This window comes from Ciona intestinalis, unplaced genomic scaffold, assembly GCF_000224145.3.
Source record: "Ciona intestinalis unplaced genomic scaffold, KH HT000052.1, whole genome shotgun sequence".
NCBI classification, from domain to species: Eukaryota; Metazoa; Chordata; class Ascidiacea; order Phlebobranchia; family Cionidae; genus Ciona; species Ciona intestinalis.
In genome coordinates this window covers 91783-107392 of record NW_004190374.1, presented here as the reverse complement: position 1 = coordinate 107392, position 15610 = coordinate 91783, and the positions used below count along the sequence as shown (strand labels likewise).

The following is a 15610-nucleotide window of genomic DNA, read 5'->3' as shown; positions in this document are numbered from 1 at the left end:
GAGACAATTACCCCACACGCCATTAATGTTTGAATAACTCTTCAATGACATCACAATAATAAATACAATCGTCTCTGTGACATCATAGTAATGTTCACCACTATAGTGACGTCACAGTTAGCGCACGCGATCGCTGATTGGTTTCGTGTCACCAATGTCGGTCATTATTGGTGATTATGACGTAACAAATTGGAATTGCTAATTCATCACCGCGGTCCATTGTTCGTCTATGACATAACACACGAGCACGAAGCGGGAGTCGCGATATGGACAATCGGCACGCTTCAATCACTGATTATGACGTCACACCCCCCACTCGCCGCCACAGTTCACGAATATTATAATTCTAGAAACTTAAAATGGTGTTACGTAACAATCGCATGAAATTGTGACAATGAGGTATATACACGTAACAAACGGATTAGATTGTGACATCATACCTAACTAATATTAAAACATTATGACGTCATACCTGCGTCATCGGGAACTACCCGACCACCGGGTTCATCGAAAGGTCAAGAAAAGATTTGATTAATTTCTGGACAATAAACATTGTTCAAGACTTTTGTCACGTGACTACCTACGTCATTAGTGACGTCATTATAAATATTTAACCTTTTTTAAAGCTGTTTGATTTTTTTCCTATTCTATAAACTGCCCGCCATTTTACGCCATTGTTTATCCACAAAGAATTTGCGATCGTTTTATTGTTAACGACTTCGATGAATCGGAAGTAATCGTGACGTCATAACGACCATGCATCAAACAATGCTAGTGAATAACAACCATTGTTTAATCACTTACAAAACAATCAACTTTTTTCTTCATTACATTCATATTAACATAAACACGTAATATGACATCACAATACCAATTGTAACATCACCAACAAAATGGCGGCGCGTGTTGGCGCCAACAAAGTTTACACAAAGCCCTCATCGTCGCTGGTACTCTAATGTTTACCCTCCACCCGCCACGTAAATTATATCCCGCACTCATAGAAACACGGACATGTATCGAGCGTTGATTTGCTGCCTCCCGTCCCAACTTGTCGTTTATTAACCCGAATTTATCCGCTCTGGACCCGAGCGCCATTCGTGGGACCTCTTATATACATTTGCTACGTTTCCGATCCCAAGGTATTCTCACAACGGTTCGAGCGGTTACTCACATTGTAATGACGTCATTACTGAACCAATCAAACCACGTGACAATATTATGTTGCCTTGCCAACAAAGGCACTTTCGTTTTTGTGAATCGAAATTTTTCAGCAAATATAATCGGCGGAGGCAATAAACTCTCGGCTGGTTAAGAACACAACGGTTGGCGCGGTGGCGTTTAATTTACGCATATATGATTAAAACCTGTAGTTTAATTGTATTATTATTTGTTTCTATTGTACAGACTGCCGATGCTAGTTATCGTAAAAACTATATAGTTAGATGGGGAAATACGGGACACCTTTAGCACATAATACCCAAATTATCGTGGGGGAACAATTAACAACGGTCTATGGAAGTCGTGAGGATACGGTTTTATAATTCTTTGAATGTTCTTTGTTAGCCACCAAATGGGACCAGAAAATAGGAATGAAAATGTTTCTCATCTCCTCCCACCCTACTATAACTAGTACACAATTAGTTGGACTATTTATGCTGCGTATTTATTTAGTACAACATAGTGTATTATGTAATGATGCAACGAGAATCCAACAATATGAGTGCTAGATCGGGGCCAGATTCACAGAACATATCACAGTTATTTTGCTGCTGTTGCTACAAGAGAAACTGTAATAATAGAAATAACTTTTCTGGTAAAAATATTTATTTTATTCCAGCAACGTTTCGTCTGCCATGCAATGAGACACCATACATGTTAAGGATACATTTTCTATATTTTCCTTTTTTCTCGCATGCGTTTACTATATCATAATTTTATGGTGTCTCGCTAGATGGTACACGAAACATTGTTGCAATACAATGAACATTTTTACCAGTAGAGTAATTCCTAAGATCCCATGACACATCAGCCCCTTAAAAGTTACAACGGGTTAAACTCACACCGGTTGAAACGACGTGCAAACATTCAATCAATCTAATGTCAGTCAACCTGGAATTCGTTTTATGAGCAGCTTTTACGACCCTGTGTTCATTTGTTTTCGGATCACGATATACTCTTTACACCAAACAATGGCCATTAACGTGTAATGAATGATCGGCTTTATTATGAACAACCCGCCTACCAAGTGTACAATCATTAGTTGTCGAATACTAAATCTGAGACAAAGGAAAATAGTTAGATTTTTAAGCAGATTTAGATTAGCAAGAATAAAATACTAGAACCCACGTTCATGAGATAGTTAAGTAAGCCGCAACTTAGGGTATTTTAAAGTTAAAATACAAAACGAAATCCTAAATTCCGTTTTATCCGTAGCGTGTTTTAATGACTGTCGTTTTGTTGCTAATTTTTCTCTACGTTGTTTTAATAATTTGGTCTTCGCTATCGTATTCAAAGAACTAATAAAATTATAATACCTTAACGGAAAAAATAGGTTGCATTATGTAAATTAACATTAATATATTTAAAACCGCCTTGGTGACTTTCGATGCCCGCCTGCATTAAACCTCCTCCCGCCCACTGTAACAGCCACACACACTGAACTATATTCCGCATATCTTAGGTTTCACCCGTTAAATTTTATTGGAAATATAAAACCTAATGTTTGACGATGGAATTTTATTGAGGTTTTTACGGCGATGCCGGTTCTCCATGAAAACTATATTTAATCAGACAATCGCCTTTATTATACGTTTATGGCAGAACAATTGAAATATCAAACGTAACAAACCAAAAGTGGATATAAGAATAAATCTTCTGTTACGTCATAGTTAACCTTTATTACGCAGCCAGTGTTGCCCTGAAGGCTCTGCCGTAAATCTTTTTATAAGATGTTTATTGCCCCATATGTTGCTAATTATTACGTAATAAACGCTACAGCTTTAGCGAAAAACATATTCTTATTATTACGTCACAATGCATGCATTCACACGCATTAAAGTACTTTGTTTGTTATTTTAATCAGTTGATTTTTTATATCAAATATATGTTTACGTGAAATTGTTAATATAGAGTAGGGTGGGGAAAGATGGGACACCTTTTCATTTTATTACCTCGTCCCACTTGTTAGTAAACAAAGGACATTCAAAGAATTATAAAACCGTATCCTCACGACTCCCATAGACCATTGTTAATTGTATAAAACACGATCAGGATATTTGGATATTATGTGCTAAAGGTGTCCCATCTTCCCCCATCCTACTGTAATTATAATTTCTTTTTAAAAATGAATTCAGTTTTAGGTAAAATAATTTCAGCAAGTTTGTTTAAAATGCGAATGTCTTGACGCCTTTTTATAGATACTTCATAATCTTATGGGGAATATTACAAATTATGTTTAAACATTATAATTAAATTGCCAACAGCAACAACAACCTCAGTTGGGGTGGAATTCTGCATTAAATAATTAAAGAGAAGCAACCGACAAGATACAATGTTAAATAATACAATGTTATTTTTTATACAAAACTTTAAAACGAAAGAGCAGAAACCTTGTGTATATTGCATTCAAATCCTGACCACGTTTAAATTAAGTTTTTATAAAAAAAGAACAAATAATTAAAATAGAAAATTTAATGCAGGAGCATTTTAATTGTGATCGCCTTAATGCTTTGTTGCAAATAACAAAGTTTAATTCTGTATTAAACAATAAAAACAGCGTTTGTCGGTTGCATTTCATGCATTCGTCCATTCAACAATAGCCTTGCTTGTTGCGTATATATCACCATTGTGACGTTAAAGTTTAAGAAAAAGGCGACGCGGTTTCGAAGTCGCGAGATTGAAATTAATGTTGAACACTTCGCGTTGAGGGGGGAGGGTTTATGAGTTGTGTTAAAATATATTGTGACGTGATAAACAGATATAGTTTACGAAGATTGTGATTGTATTGTTACGTCATAATATAAAGACCGTGTTTTAGAATTTTAATATTATGACGTAGGCGAAGACGAGAAAGTTTTTAAGTGGATTTTAAAACAAAATTCTAAAATATAGAATTTTAATTTTTATGATTAGAAAACCAATATGGACGACGGATAAAAATGATTATACCCGTATTTGCGCAATCGTTTCGAAAAACGCTGTTTTCGTTTATCATATCTATAGTACAGAATAAAAAATATATATAGTGGGGTGGTGGAAGATGGAACACATTTAGCACATAATATCTAAATAACGTGATCATATTTCAACGATTACCAACGGCCTATGGGAGTCGTAAGGATACAGTTTTATAATTGTGTCCCATCTTCTCCCACCCTAATGTATATATCCAATATTTTTACCCCAGTTTTGAAATTTGCTGCATGATCCAAAGTATTTTTCTCAAAGAAACGTTTTATTCCCAGAGCAACTACAAAAAGTCGAGAACTTTAAAAATTACTTTTGTTTCCGCAGACTTTGGTTAATTTGCCAATTATTTAAAACAATGGATATTCAACCTCAAACTTCGAAGGAAAGCGACAAACACGATCCATTGTTCGGTTACAATGCTCCATTCACCGTCAACAATGGGTTCCAACCCCCTCAATTAAGGAACCCACACACCGGGGTGTTTCCCCCTAACCCCCAAGCCCCACCCCACTATATTGGGTACAGGGGTGGCGGGGAATCACCTGGGTTGGAAACAAAACGACCCCCTTCTCTGGTTGGTTCAAAAATTCACCCCGAGTATCAATACGGGGGAATTTCCCAACACCAGGAACTGGGGTCACGGTTCACTGGTTTCAGGGCATCCCCCCCAACCAGCAACGACACCAAGTATTACAACGGGGGATCCCCTGCTACAAACTTCCCCGGAATCGATACTGAACCCCAATTGACCCCTTTGAAATCGAACATTGAGAAAATGACGTCAGAGAAAGATAACAATGGCAAACATGACGTCATATCCAACATCGATCGCGAAGCGGCGTTTTACAACGAGGAGGGGAGGGGTAGCGGGGGGGTCACATTACCCCCATTCCCGGGATTACCCCAAATCAAAACCTCTACCCCACCCGCGGATGAATGGACGGGGAGGGAAAATAGATCCGATGATTATTCAACCGCGGCATATAGCGGAAACGACGTCACGAAGACGTCATCGACGTTTGTTGAGGATTCACCAAGTCACGTGACCACTAAGGAAGAAACGGAAGACGCGGGGGAAGGTTCGGTTTAAATATTAGGATTTGAAAAATAAAATATTTGATTTTTTTCCTTAATTTAATTTCGTTTAAAGTTTTGCAAGAACAGCAATGATTTATCTTTCTAATTTTTACAAGACTTTGTGTAAACGAGTTGATTTTGCTTAAAATTGGTTTAAACGAAGGAAAAACAAGTAACTTTTTACTATATGAACTACAACTTTTACAAGCAATAAAAGCAACACGATTTAAACCATTAGCAACTTTCACCCCAAAGAAGACTAATGGAATAGGCTTGTTATATTTTAAAGAAAATGTGTGAACTAGAGTGAGAAACTTTATCGCCAAAATCGCAGGTCCCCTTACATGCAACACTATAAAACCTAAACCATTAAAACAGAACAACACGGGTTCAATATAATAATGGCGAAGAAAACTAAAGGCATTTATATATTGGATACAGTGACTAAACAAAGAACTATTATGACGACATGAATGTTATATTGACGTCACAATATGGCGGAAGCTGTTTCACTAATTTCGTTACAGCGAATACTATTTGAAATCTAAATTACGATTTTTTTGGCGTAGTAATATTTGTTTGTGACGTAACAAAGCGTCATTGTTCGACCACAAACCACGCGTGACAAAAAGTTAAATTTAAAAAGTAAAAATTAAAAAAGATATTTTATTCTGGCTTTGTTATACCACAAAACAATATTCATAGAACACACATTGCATGAGCCATGTGTAAAACACTAATTCATTGTTTTGGGCGGTAGTCTAAAAATTGGCAACAAATTGGTAATAATTTGACAGATTCGGCTGAAAAGGAAAGCCTTTTTGTTTAAAATTGCAACCATTTGCTTCATGTTGGTTTACCAGCCAAGCTTTTTAACTAATACTATACACCATTAGATTGTCGTTTTGCTAATAAATTAAATGTTCACACAAATCTACGATATTCAGCGATTTTTGTTTTGTGGGAAAGATGGGATATTGCAGCGCATAATATCCCATATTTCCCAATTGTGTTTAAACAATTAACATTGCTATTTTAGAATCATAATAAAACGGTTATACATTTTGTATTTTTTTGTATACTATCAAATGGTACGGTAAAACAGAATGAAAACATGTTCCATCTTACCCCAGCCTACTATGTCAGTATTGTATACAATGTCGTTCAAGGTACGCTTGCTATTTAATGAAATTTACGAGTTGCTCAAAGTGGTTCGGTTTAAATGTTTATTAGGGTAATGGTTCCAACTATAAACAAACAAAATCAACAGTTTCTTATGGCGAGTAGGACGCCGTAAAGTTTTTATTGCTTCGCGGACTTCGCGACTTCGATTTGGGGCAATAAACCGATTAAACTCCCAAGCTACAGGTGCGGATTTAGGTCTCACGGGGGAAACACCTAACACGGGAACATTTTTTTTACCAAACAATAAGTTTAAAAATAGCCTCCGCAGTAGCTGAGTGATGCCACCTTTCAAGGCATTGCTTCTAATTCATACGTCATAAATACTACTGTTCCCTCACAGAAGTTTATGATTGTGTCGTCACAAAGTTATTTATGACGAACAATGGGTCAGGTTCAAGTGCACTTAGCCTTCTATCGGGGTTATTATAGGTCACTTTACGACTGAATGACCTGCAGTAAACCCAGGTCACGTCACGAGATATTTTATCATGAACTTGCCTGCCAGGGAGTAAATACATCTAATTGTAACAGCCGTGTATTGTTTTCTACGTATTGTAACGTCATAAGCACCTAAGTTACGTATAGGTGGTTATAGCTTTTCAAATTGTGACGTAATAATATCGACGCGACGCACAATAAAATCGATTGAGCGAGTAACAATATGGCGGCGACAATAGACGTTACTCAACTAAATCTTAAACATTCGCTTAAGCGCGGGATACGGTTTTAAAACATAATACAAAACCTTATACGAAACATAAGTTGTCGCTGGCAGTTATATTATTATTATAATTAAGCGATTCTGACGAGTATTTTTGCAAACGAACGATTTGACATCTTGGCCCATCCTAATAAAGGCTTGAATATTGAAAAGTTGTTGCGCAAAATAACGCAGTAAAGATCCATTGGACTTGCAATATTGTTTGTAAAGAAGTAAAGAAGTTAAGAAGAGAAAAACTGCAGCTTTTTAAAAGAAAAATATTAAATTATGAAGTGCTTATCAATCATTACGTTCGTCGCATCCGCCAATCAGACTGTATGAGAATTTATCACAGTTTTATAACTTGAGTAATAGTGGGATAGTTTATAATGTGTCGAAACTTTCCCCGCGGCCACATTCAGACCTCGGCTCATGCGCTTGTCTGTTAGAGAGGCCGATTGTTGCAAAATGGTGAACAAACCACTAGCCTTAATACGTTAGAAATAGCCCTTATTTTTTAGGTTATTTTATCGGTTAAAGCAGTGGGTTAGGTGTTTAATAATTTTAATTATTTCAGAAGCTGACCCAACGAAACATTGGCTAACCGCTAGTGGGCGCAAGAAACGAGTGCCGTACACAAAATATCAACTTCTGGAACTTGAGAAAGAATTTCATTACAATCAATATTTATCGCGGGAGAGAAGACTAGAGGTGACGTAACATAAGTTTTATGACGAAACAAACAAATTGTAAATTTTATTTTTGTGAATTAGTATTTTTCGGCTGCTATTGTTGTAGCTAGATTATAAGTTTGAAATTGTTTTTCTAGTATTTATAAACATGGGGTTTACTTTAACCAAACAAATATTTCAATAGCACAAATACTTGATTAAGTATCGCTGTATGACAGTGGAAACATAGGTTATAATATATCTCTTGTTGGTACATTCTATCCTATTATATATGGGTGACGTCTTACGACGGACGTGCCTGAGATCCGAGCCATCGTTGTCTTAATACCCATTGATATAATGATTTTAAAAGGCACCATGTTAACATGGGTTATAATCGGTTGATTTAAATTAACAAACCACGTGACATCTAGGTTGCAAAGTCAGTGAAACTTACCGACCGTCAAGTGAAGATTTGGTTTCAAAACCGAAGAATGAAATGGAAGAAAGAAAGAAGGGAGGAGAGACAACGGGACGATCACCATCCAATGTCGGGGATCCACCATCAGGGAATGACCCACCCGGGAGTTCCCCACCCTGGTATGCATGCATACTCCAGCACAGCAGCAGCGTTAGCAGCGGCGGGTATCGGGCATTTAAACCATCACCCTTTCAACAACCAACCACCAATGGTGCCTGACATAAGCCAACATTACGGCTACCCTGCAACGTCAGCTTTACCGGCTCCAGCGCGCCACCACGGGGCCACAGTTAACCAGATGGTGGCAGCAGCGGATTTTTTCACAAACTGGCATCATCCTTACCAAGTGCCGACCCGTGATCCAACCAACCCAACGTTACCTCTGGGTTGTATGTACAACTGACGTCGTAATTGTTAATATAAGTTATTGTGATGTCATACAACGCATCGATGAGCAAGTTACGTCATCAAGAATCTTTTATGACAAAACATAGAATCGTTTCGTATTGTGTGACGTGTGAATGCTGCATTGTGTGGCTATTATGATGTAATGATTTTGTTTTTCGCATTTTCAATAAAACTTTGTTGAAACCTCGCGTTTGTTTATATTTAACAATCGTCATTGTCGAACCGGATGTATGGCGACTTGTTTCGTTGAATTATTACGTTACAACCGAAGGTTCGAGAAGGTTTTGCTTATCTGAATTGAACAATAACAAACTGCATAGTGACGTCACACCGTGCATCGGTTTAAGATAATAAGCATTGTGACGTATGTGTGGGTGGGGGAAGTGAGGGGTTGAGTCAATTCAGAAATTCCTGGATTTATTTTTAAACCTAACAAAACTATTTATCTTCCGTGGTATTTTACGGGTAGGTTGCAAAGAATAAATATAATAAACTACGAAGAGGTGGTGTTAAAAAGCACTACCGTTAAAACACGATACGGAAAAATACTAATTGGGTAAAAGCGTCAAATAAATACCCTCACCTAATATACTCAATGCGGGTGATTGCGCGATTATTAAACCAGAAATCCGCCGTTTTTAAACTGACGGCAAACCTGAATTCGCACATTAAACTTTAAAACGTTTTACAATTATGGATAATTAGTGAAAGTTTCGCGGAACAAGCATCAATATGTTCATTGCAAACGGTTTTCCTGACACAGTGTGGTATTCGGTTAGGGGCCACACTTTTATCCGCCACATTTTCTTAACAGTTTTCCCTGCAGCGTGTTTTACCGACAATGGTTTGGCTGCTAATTCACTTTTCTATGTTGTTTTCATTATTTGATCTTCGCTATCGTATTCGAAGAAAGAGGTATAGAATATGTGAGCGGTAATATGAGTTTGGTAACAGGCAGTTTTGTGCAAGGTTGAGTAATATTATAGCTCAAATTGCAATACACCCTTCCCTATATACCACACAATGCGTCCATTGTACATTAGATCCATTATGATCAGCGCGAAGATTCGAAACTTCCAACAAACACAATAATAGCGACATCCGTTTCAAAGTTCCACCGCCACTCAATAGTTTCCGGCTCCACGTTGGCAGATACCGCATCACCAGCAGCAACATATGCTGCCAATCAACATTTAAGCTGCACAGCAGTGATAAGCGAAGTTAGTAACGCCAGCTTAGTTAAGTCACAAGACTTCTAGAAGTGACATCACTAGTTCTGAGAGGACACGTATGCCGGTATGACGTCACATAGCCAGTATAAAACCGAAACTTACGTTAATGGGGAGAGATGAAAGGTTTTTAGGTTATAGAGGTTTGCTGTAACTTGTGTATTTTGCAGATCTTTATTGAAAAGTAAAATGAAAGTAGCGATTATTGTTGTGTTGATAGCAGTGGTGGGGTGCGCCAATGCACGAAGGTGAGTCTAACTGTTGGGGTTTTGTTTGTTTTAATTAAATACGATTCGTTAAATTATATTTTACTGTAGGTTTAGCAGCTACGCTATTTATCTTACATTTATCCTAATTAGTTTTTACCTAATGGGTGTTTTAACGACTCTCCATTCTCTTTGTTCTTCGCAATCGTATTCGAAGAAATAATTTAAACTTATGTCAAATGTTAATATATTCTATATGGGTGACGTCCCACTGCAAAACACGGCTTGGTATATAAGCGTTTTTGGGTGGTCATCGAGAATAGTTTGAAAGTCGTGTTAAACACGCGCGCGCATCAGGTTGGGTTTGGAAATGTGGGGTTTATGGTGTTAAGGTGTGGCGTGTGGGCATTACTGGATGTATTGTAATTAACTTGTTGTCCCCCCCCCCAGTTTGATCCGAGATGACTTGGAAGAGATGCAAGACATGTTGATGGACAGGTTGCGCGCGGAGGGTTTGAACGTGGGCGAAGATGAAGACGAGATGCCGCACGAACTTCAGGATTTTTTCAGCAGCATGCAAGCCAATGATGCCAGTTCAGAAGTCGCCAGTGATGCCAAACCAAAAGTTGCCAGTGATGCCGAGCCAAAAATTGCCAGTGATGCCAAACCAAAAATTGTCAGTGATGCCAAACCAGTGGCGGCCAGTGATGTCAAACCAGCAGCGGCCAGTGATGCCGAAACAAAGGACGTGGCACCATCAGACACACCGAAACAAGCGGCTGCATCGAAGGTGGAAGCGGATGTGACGTCACAGAAGGAAGACCACCACACGATGTTTAATGACGAGGAAATGTTCGAGAGAATGATGAAAGACAGAATGATGGTGAGTTTGTGACGTCATACATTTGGAAAACGGCGTAAACTTAAAAAAATAATATTAACCGATAAATTTATAGACATAAAGTTTTAAACACAGATTTGACGAACATAACAGCCCGTTTAAGGAATTGTCTTAATTTCAAACGTTTCGGTTTCATAAACTGACACCAATAAAGATGGATTGAAAACATTCGTATTAAAACCTTGGTTCAATTTCCTCAGGAACGCATGCAACAAATGGAGGACGAAGATGAAGACGAAGAAGAAGAAGAAGAAGATGAGAATACGAGAGACCATGATCAGGATGACCATGTTGAGGAGGAGGAGCCACAAGAGGATGAAGATGAAGAGGATGAGGAAGAAGAAACGAAGAAAGATGAGACAGCAGAGAAGAAGGAGAATGACGTCACCGCTGTGAAACCAAAAGCCGACGCCCAGGTTATTACATTTCTATGTTAACATGTATTTAAGTAAGGTTTGGGCTAATGTGCAACTCTGGTCTAATTTCCTTGTTATATGGAATGCCACATTGTAGGACCTTATCAATATAGAATAGATTTAACGTTTATTTCATGTACGTCTAAGTCCTGATAAGTTTTATACACCGTATGAGTGTGGTCATAGGGTGATGTTTATTGATGGTATGAGTCACTTTTAACCAAGTTTAGAACTAAGCCACTCATAAAACGTAGCGTACGACTTTCTCGACTAAATACGGCGCTGTAAAGTAACTTATGAGCGCCACCATGCGGATGCAATTATATAAAGACATGACCACGCGGCGTATTTGCATTCGTAGTTGGCGTGAGACGCCTTCACACAAGTACAACATACTAACTGTGTATATGTAAATGTAGTAAAGCTGTAATATCTAGCCCTTAACTATTAGGTATGAGGGTCTATTACAGCTTGGCATATGGCTAACTCTTTACACCTGTTTTCTAAGCCAGTTTTATGCAAGAATCTATCTGTATATGCCTCTGCAGTTATTCTTGATATTTACATAATCACCACCACTATGCTTTAACCACAAGATATCTTAACCATCCACTCCCACACAGAAGAAAAAAAAGAAGAAAAAAATTACAACATACTAATTTACGCATTAGTTAAGACCACTTCCACGTCGAAACGTCGATTCTCAAGATACTCATTACCACAAATACCAATCAAACTTATAGTACGCCTATTACCAGGCAGCGAAATCTTACGTAAACTCAAAATTGTAATATAATATAAAATAACATACCCTTATGACGTCACAATAAGCCCCTTACCTTGCCAGGTTGAACCAAAGGTCACAGCTGATAAATCACAAAAAGCTTCCAACGAAGACGAGATGGTGAAGAAACTTCGAGATCTTCTCCAACGCATGAGAAGCAACGAGTAATCCTCGGTCCGAATATTAATCTTGGTCCGAATATTGATCCTCGGTTTAAAAGTTAAAATGCAGTTTAACATTAAAAAATCAGGAAAATCTATAAATTGATAAAAAGGAAATATGAAATGTCCTAATTTTACTCAAGTTAAACTTGCTATCTGTTGTTGTTGTTGTTGAACTAAATATATCCAGAATCCTTTGTTACAAAGCAAGCGGAATAAACAACGAACTGCAAGCATTGTGTTTCAATTGTGATGTAACAAACATGGCAATCGACCAATTAGCGCGTCAGGCGGAATCGCGTCGACGGCGTTGAAATTGCCTGCTCCAGGGCGCTACCACGGGCCATAGTCAACCAGACGGCGGTAGAAACTTTGTTTAAGTAAGCAGCTTCGCACCAACTCGTGCATTTAAATATTGTTATCATTCGTCATGAAATACAAGAGGGCCACGTGATTGAACCGGACGTTTCTATTGGCCGATCAATTCAATGTAGAATATGAATGACAAGCACAAACACGTAAAATTCACCAAATAACACTCGGTTCAGCTTTTTATGTGCGAAACTCGATATGTTTACTTTACTTCCGGTATACTTGACTGACTGCTGTCGTTAAGGGCGACAAGAATAAGATTGTTTGTACAGATAATCATCAAACGAATCCTCAGCGGTTAAAACGAAAATAAGAAAAGGGCTTTATCCAGAAACACAATTCCACTGTTCATTTCTTTAAAGGTGCAAAATTTAAACCTAAAAAACAGACGTTTAAACCTAAAGTCAAATATATTGGTGATATGTGATATCTCTTTGGCGCGGTAATATGAGTTTTGTATACACAGTTTTGTGCAAGGTTGAGTAATATTGAATTCTTTACAGCGAGAGACCATTCCCCAAGCACAGCAGCAAACGTCTGGTGTATATTTGCTTTATTTCAACTCTTGCAGAAAATCAACTATCTGCCATGCTGCAACTTATGCGAAAATTCGTTAACTGTGAATTGGCTGAATTGTAATATTTGCAGAAAACCGACACCACCGCCGATTGGCAGCAATAGAAAAATCCGCATCAAATTCCAATCACAGATCGTTTGGTTTCCTGATCTGCAGTGATCAGGAAACATCAAAAACCTATGTTGTTAATTAACTTATAAACCACACCAGGCGACCTATACTGGGATAGTTGGTAATTGTAGCGCTAATTCTAAAGTAAAACTAAAGCCAATGGGCGAAGATGGGTTTTTAGGTTATAGAGGTTTGCCGCAACTTGTGTGTTTTGCAGATCTTTATTGAAAAGTAAAATGAAAGTAGCGATTATTGTTGTGTTGATAGCAGTGGTGGGGTGCGCCAATGCACGAAGGTGAGTCTAACTGTTGGGTGTTTTGCTTATTATATGTGGATCAGGACCTACGCCGAGTTATTTCATGGGGACCTGAGATTTACGCCACATAGTCCACATCCCAAAAGCGCTGGGTCTTGAGATTAATTTGTTTGTTAATCGCGATTAATTTTTTCGGTGTTAAGGTACGGGTAAAAGAAAGAAATGAATTGTTCCAGGACTTCGGGTAATGCGGGGTATTGTGAAAGTGAGTGTTATATATATGTGTGTGGAAGCTTAACTTGTTGTTCCCTCCCCAGTTTGATCCGAGATGACCTGGAAGAGATGCAAAACATGTTGATGGACAGGCTGCGCGCGGAGGGTTTGAACGTGGGCGAAGATGAAGACGAGATGCCGCACGAACTCCACAATTTATTTGATTCCTGGAGCATTTCGCCACAAAACAAGGATGAGACAGATTATGTTGGCCAGCAAGGATCGACGGGTTGGGGAAATTGTAAGGTTGGAAAATTTCACAACAACTTGTATTTCCAGATACGAAACCATGGAAACCAAATGGCGGATAAACTTTAGGATTCGACTTTTGGAAGATTTCGCCACAAATCGAAGATTCCGCAATTTTCTTCAACCAATTAAAGAAATATTGAACAGTCCTTCTACAAAAAGATTAATCATCTGTTATTATTAAATGCACGTTTTAAAGTTTTCTAAACATGTATCAAATAATAAAATTTTAACAAAATATAAAATGTCCTAATTTTACTCAAGTTAAACTTACTATCTGCTGTTGTTGTTGAACTAAATATATCCAGAACCCTTTGTTACAAAGCAAGCGGAATAAACAACAAACTGCAAGCATTGTGTTTCAATTGTGACATAACAAACATGGCAATCTAACAATTAGCACGTCAGGCGAAATCGCGTCGACGGCGTTAAAATACTCGAGTAAAACAACCGTAAAAGCGAATAATCGCCATTGTTTACAACAATTCCAATATTTAATGACGTCATCAAATCGGGAATTTTTAATCTCACCCGAACCGAAGCAGAAGTTGTTTAATCGATGCGACAGATTTTCATTAACTTAGTTTCAATTAACCAAGTGTTGCAGTGTTGACCAAGTGTTGCAGTGTTGACCAAAGTGTATATTTTGACGAAATAGTTTTAAAACTATTTTTACGGTAAACAAATTTAATATAATGTGCAATTTTTTATAACAAAAAATAATTAAAATCGTTGTGCAACACTGCAAGTCGTCACATCGAACTCGAAACGGCGTTGTAGTAATTTTCTTTCATTTCTTGCGCCGGCTGGTGTTGGGATTACCGTCGTAATCTTACTGAGATTAAATCATTGTTTAACTTCGCGTTGAGCGCGTGTGGAAACAAGTGTGATTGTGACGTCTAACATAGGCGATTGTGACGTTTTTGCTGATTGAGTTCGACAAAGGTCGTTTATGACATCACAGTAACCGTTGCACTAGAATTTGTAGCGGAATCGAGGGAAGGGGTCGTTAGTATTAATGCGATCATTGGTTCAATAAGACCCAGTCATAGAACAAGAGATAGGTGTTAAGGGTTGGATGTCTTTGTAGCTTCGTTATAATCAGTTGTACATGAAAGGATATGTGTATGTTACTTCAATATTCGATATGGGTGAGGTCCTACAGTGAGGTACACCATTGGACCTGGGATTTAGACCCAGAGTTGGCCCATTACCCCAACATTGTATATGGACATTCTATTCTATATGGATGAGGTTCTACAGTGAGGCATGTCATGGGACCTGGGATTTAGGCCAGAGTTGGCCCATTACCCCAACTTTGTATATGGACATTCTATTCTATATGGGTGAGGTCCTACAGTGAGG

General features: G+C 38.1%; 3 protein-coding genes across 6 annotated transcripts; all 3 read left to right on the top strand.

Annotated features, from left to right (window-relative positions):
• The first annotated feature begins 4491 nt into the window (after positions 1–4491).
• hox10 (protein) lies at positions 4492–8897 on the top strand. Of its 2 annotated transcripts, none has more exons than XM_026838062.1 (3): positions 4492–5267; positions 7731–7861; positions 8256–8893. In XM_026838062.1, the coding sequence occupies exons 1-3, from the start codon at positions 4544–4546 to the stop codon at positions 8703–8705; spliced, it is 1305 nt and encodes a 434-aa protein (XP_026693863.1). In that variant the 5' UTR covers positions 4492–4543; the 3' UTR covers positions 8706–8893.
• A 1149-nt stretch (positions 8898–10046) lies between these two features.
• Positions 10047–12640, top strand: LOC100183331 (glutamic acid-rich protein). The gene is made up of 4 exons (XM_002129527.5): positions 10047–10187; positions 10596–11028; positions 11247–11462; positions 12310–12640. The coding sequence occupies exons 1-4, from the start codon at positions 10129–10131 to the stop codon at positions 12412–12414; spliced, it is 813 nt and encodes a 270-aa protein (XP_002129563.1). The 5' UTR covers positions 10047–10128; the 3' UTR covers positions 12415–12640.
• Positions 12641–13580: 940 nt separating this feature from the next.
• Positions 13581–14756, top strand: LOC108950204. 3 transcript variants are annotated; one of them, XM_026838073.1, is made up of 3 exons: positions 13581–13762; positions 14041–14219; positions 14584–14756. In XM_026838073.1, exons 1-3 carry the CDS (start codon positions 13704–13706, stop codon positions 14619–14621), a joined length of 276 nt encoding a protein of 91 aa, XP_026693874.1. In that variant the 5' UTR covers positions 13581–13703; the 3' UTR covers positions 14622–14756. The 3 variants fall into 3 exon arrangements, with proteins under 3 accessions (XP_026693874.1, XP_018670790.1, XP_018670789.1); XM_018815245.2 differs by having other exon boundaries at positions 14041–14225; positions 14276–14598; XM_018815244.2 differs by having other exon boundaries at positions 14041–14598.
• The last annotated feature ends 854 nt before the right edge of the window (positions 14757–15610 follow it).

Coding starts and splice junctions, on each gene's coding strand:
- hox10 (XM_026838062.1), top strand. CDS start 4,544: ATGGATATTCAACCTCAAACTTCGAAGGAAAGCGACAAACACGATCCA. Junction 5,268..7,730: donor AACGGAAGACGCGGGGGAAG/GTTCGGTTTAAA, acceptor TTATTTCAGAAG/CTGACCCAACGAAACATTGG. Junction 7,862..8,255: donor CGCGGGAGAGAAGACTAGAG/GTGACGTAACAT, acceptor CGTGACATCTAG/GTTGCAAAGTCAGTGAAACT.
- LOC108950204 (XM_018815244.2), top strand. CDS start 13,704: ATGAAAGTAGCGATTATTGTTGTGTTGATAGCAGTGGTGGGGTGCGCC. Junction 13,763..14,040: donor GGGTGCGCCAATGCACGAAG/GTGAGTCTAACT, acceptor TTCCCTCCCCAG/TTTGATCCGAGATGACCTGG.
- LOC100183331 (XM_002129527.5), top strand. CDS start 10,129: ATGAAAGTAGCGATTATTGTTGTGTTGATAGCAGTGGTGGGGTGCGCC. Junction 10,188..10,595: donor GGGTGCGCCAATGCACGAAG/GTGAGTCTAACT, acceptor CCCCCCCCCCAG/TTTGATCCGAGATGACTTGG. Junction 11,463..12,309: donor AACCAAAAGCCGACGCCCAG/GTTATTACATTT, acceptor TTACCTTGCCAG/GTTGAACCAAAGGTCACAGC.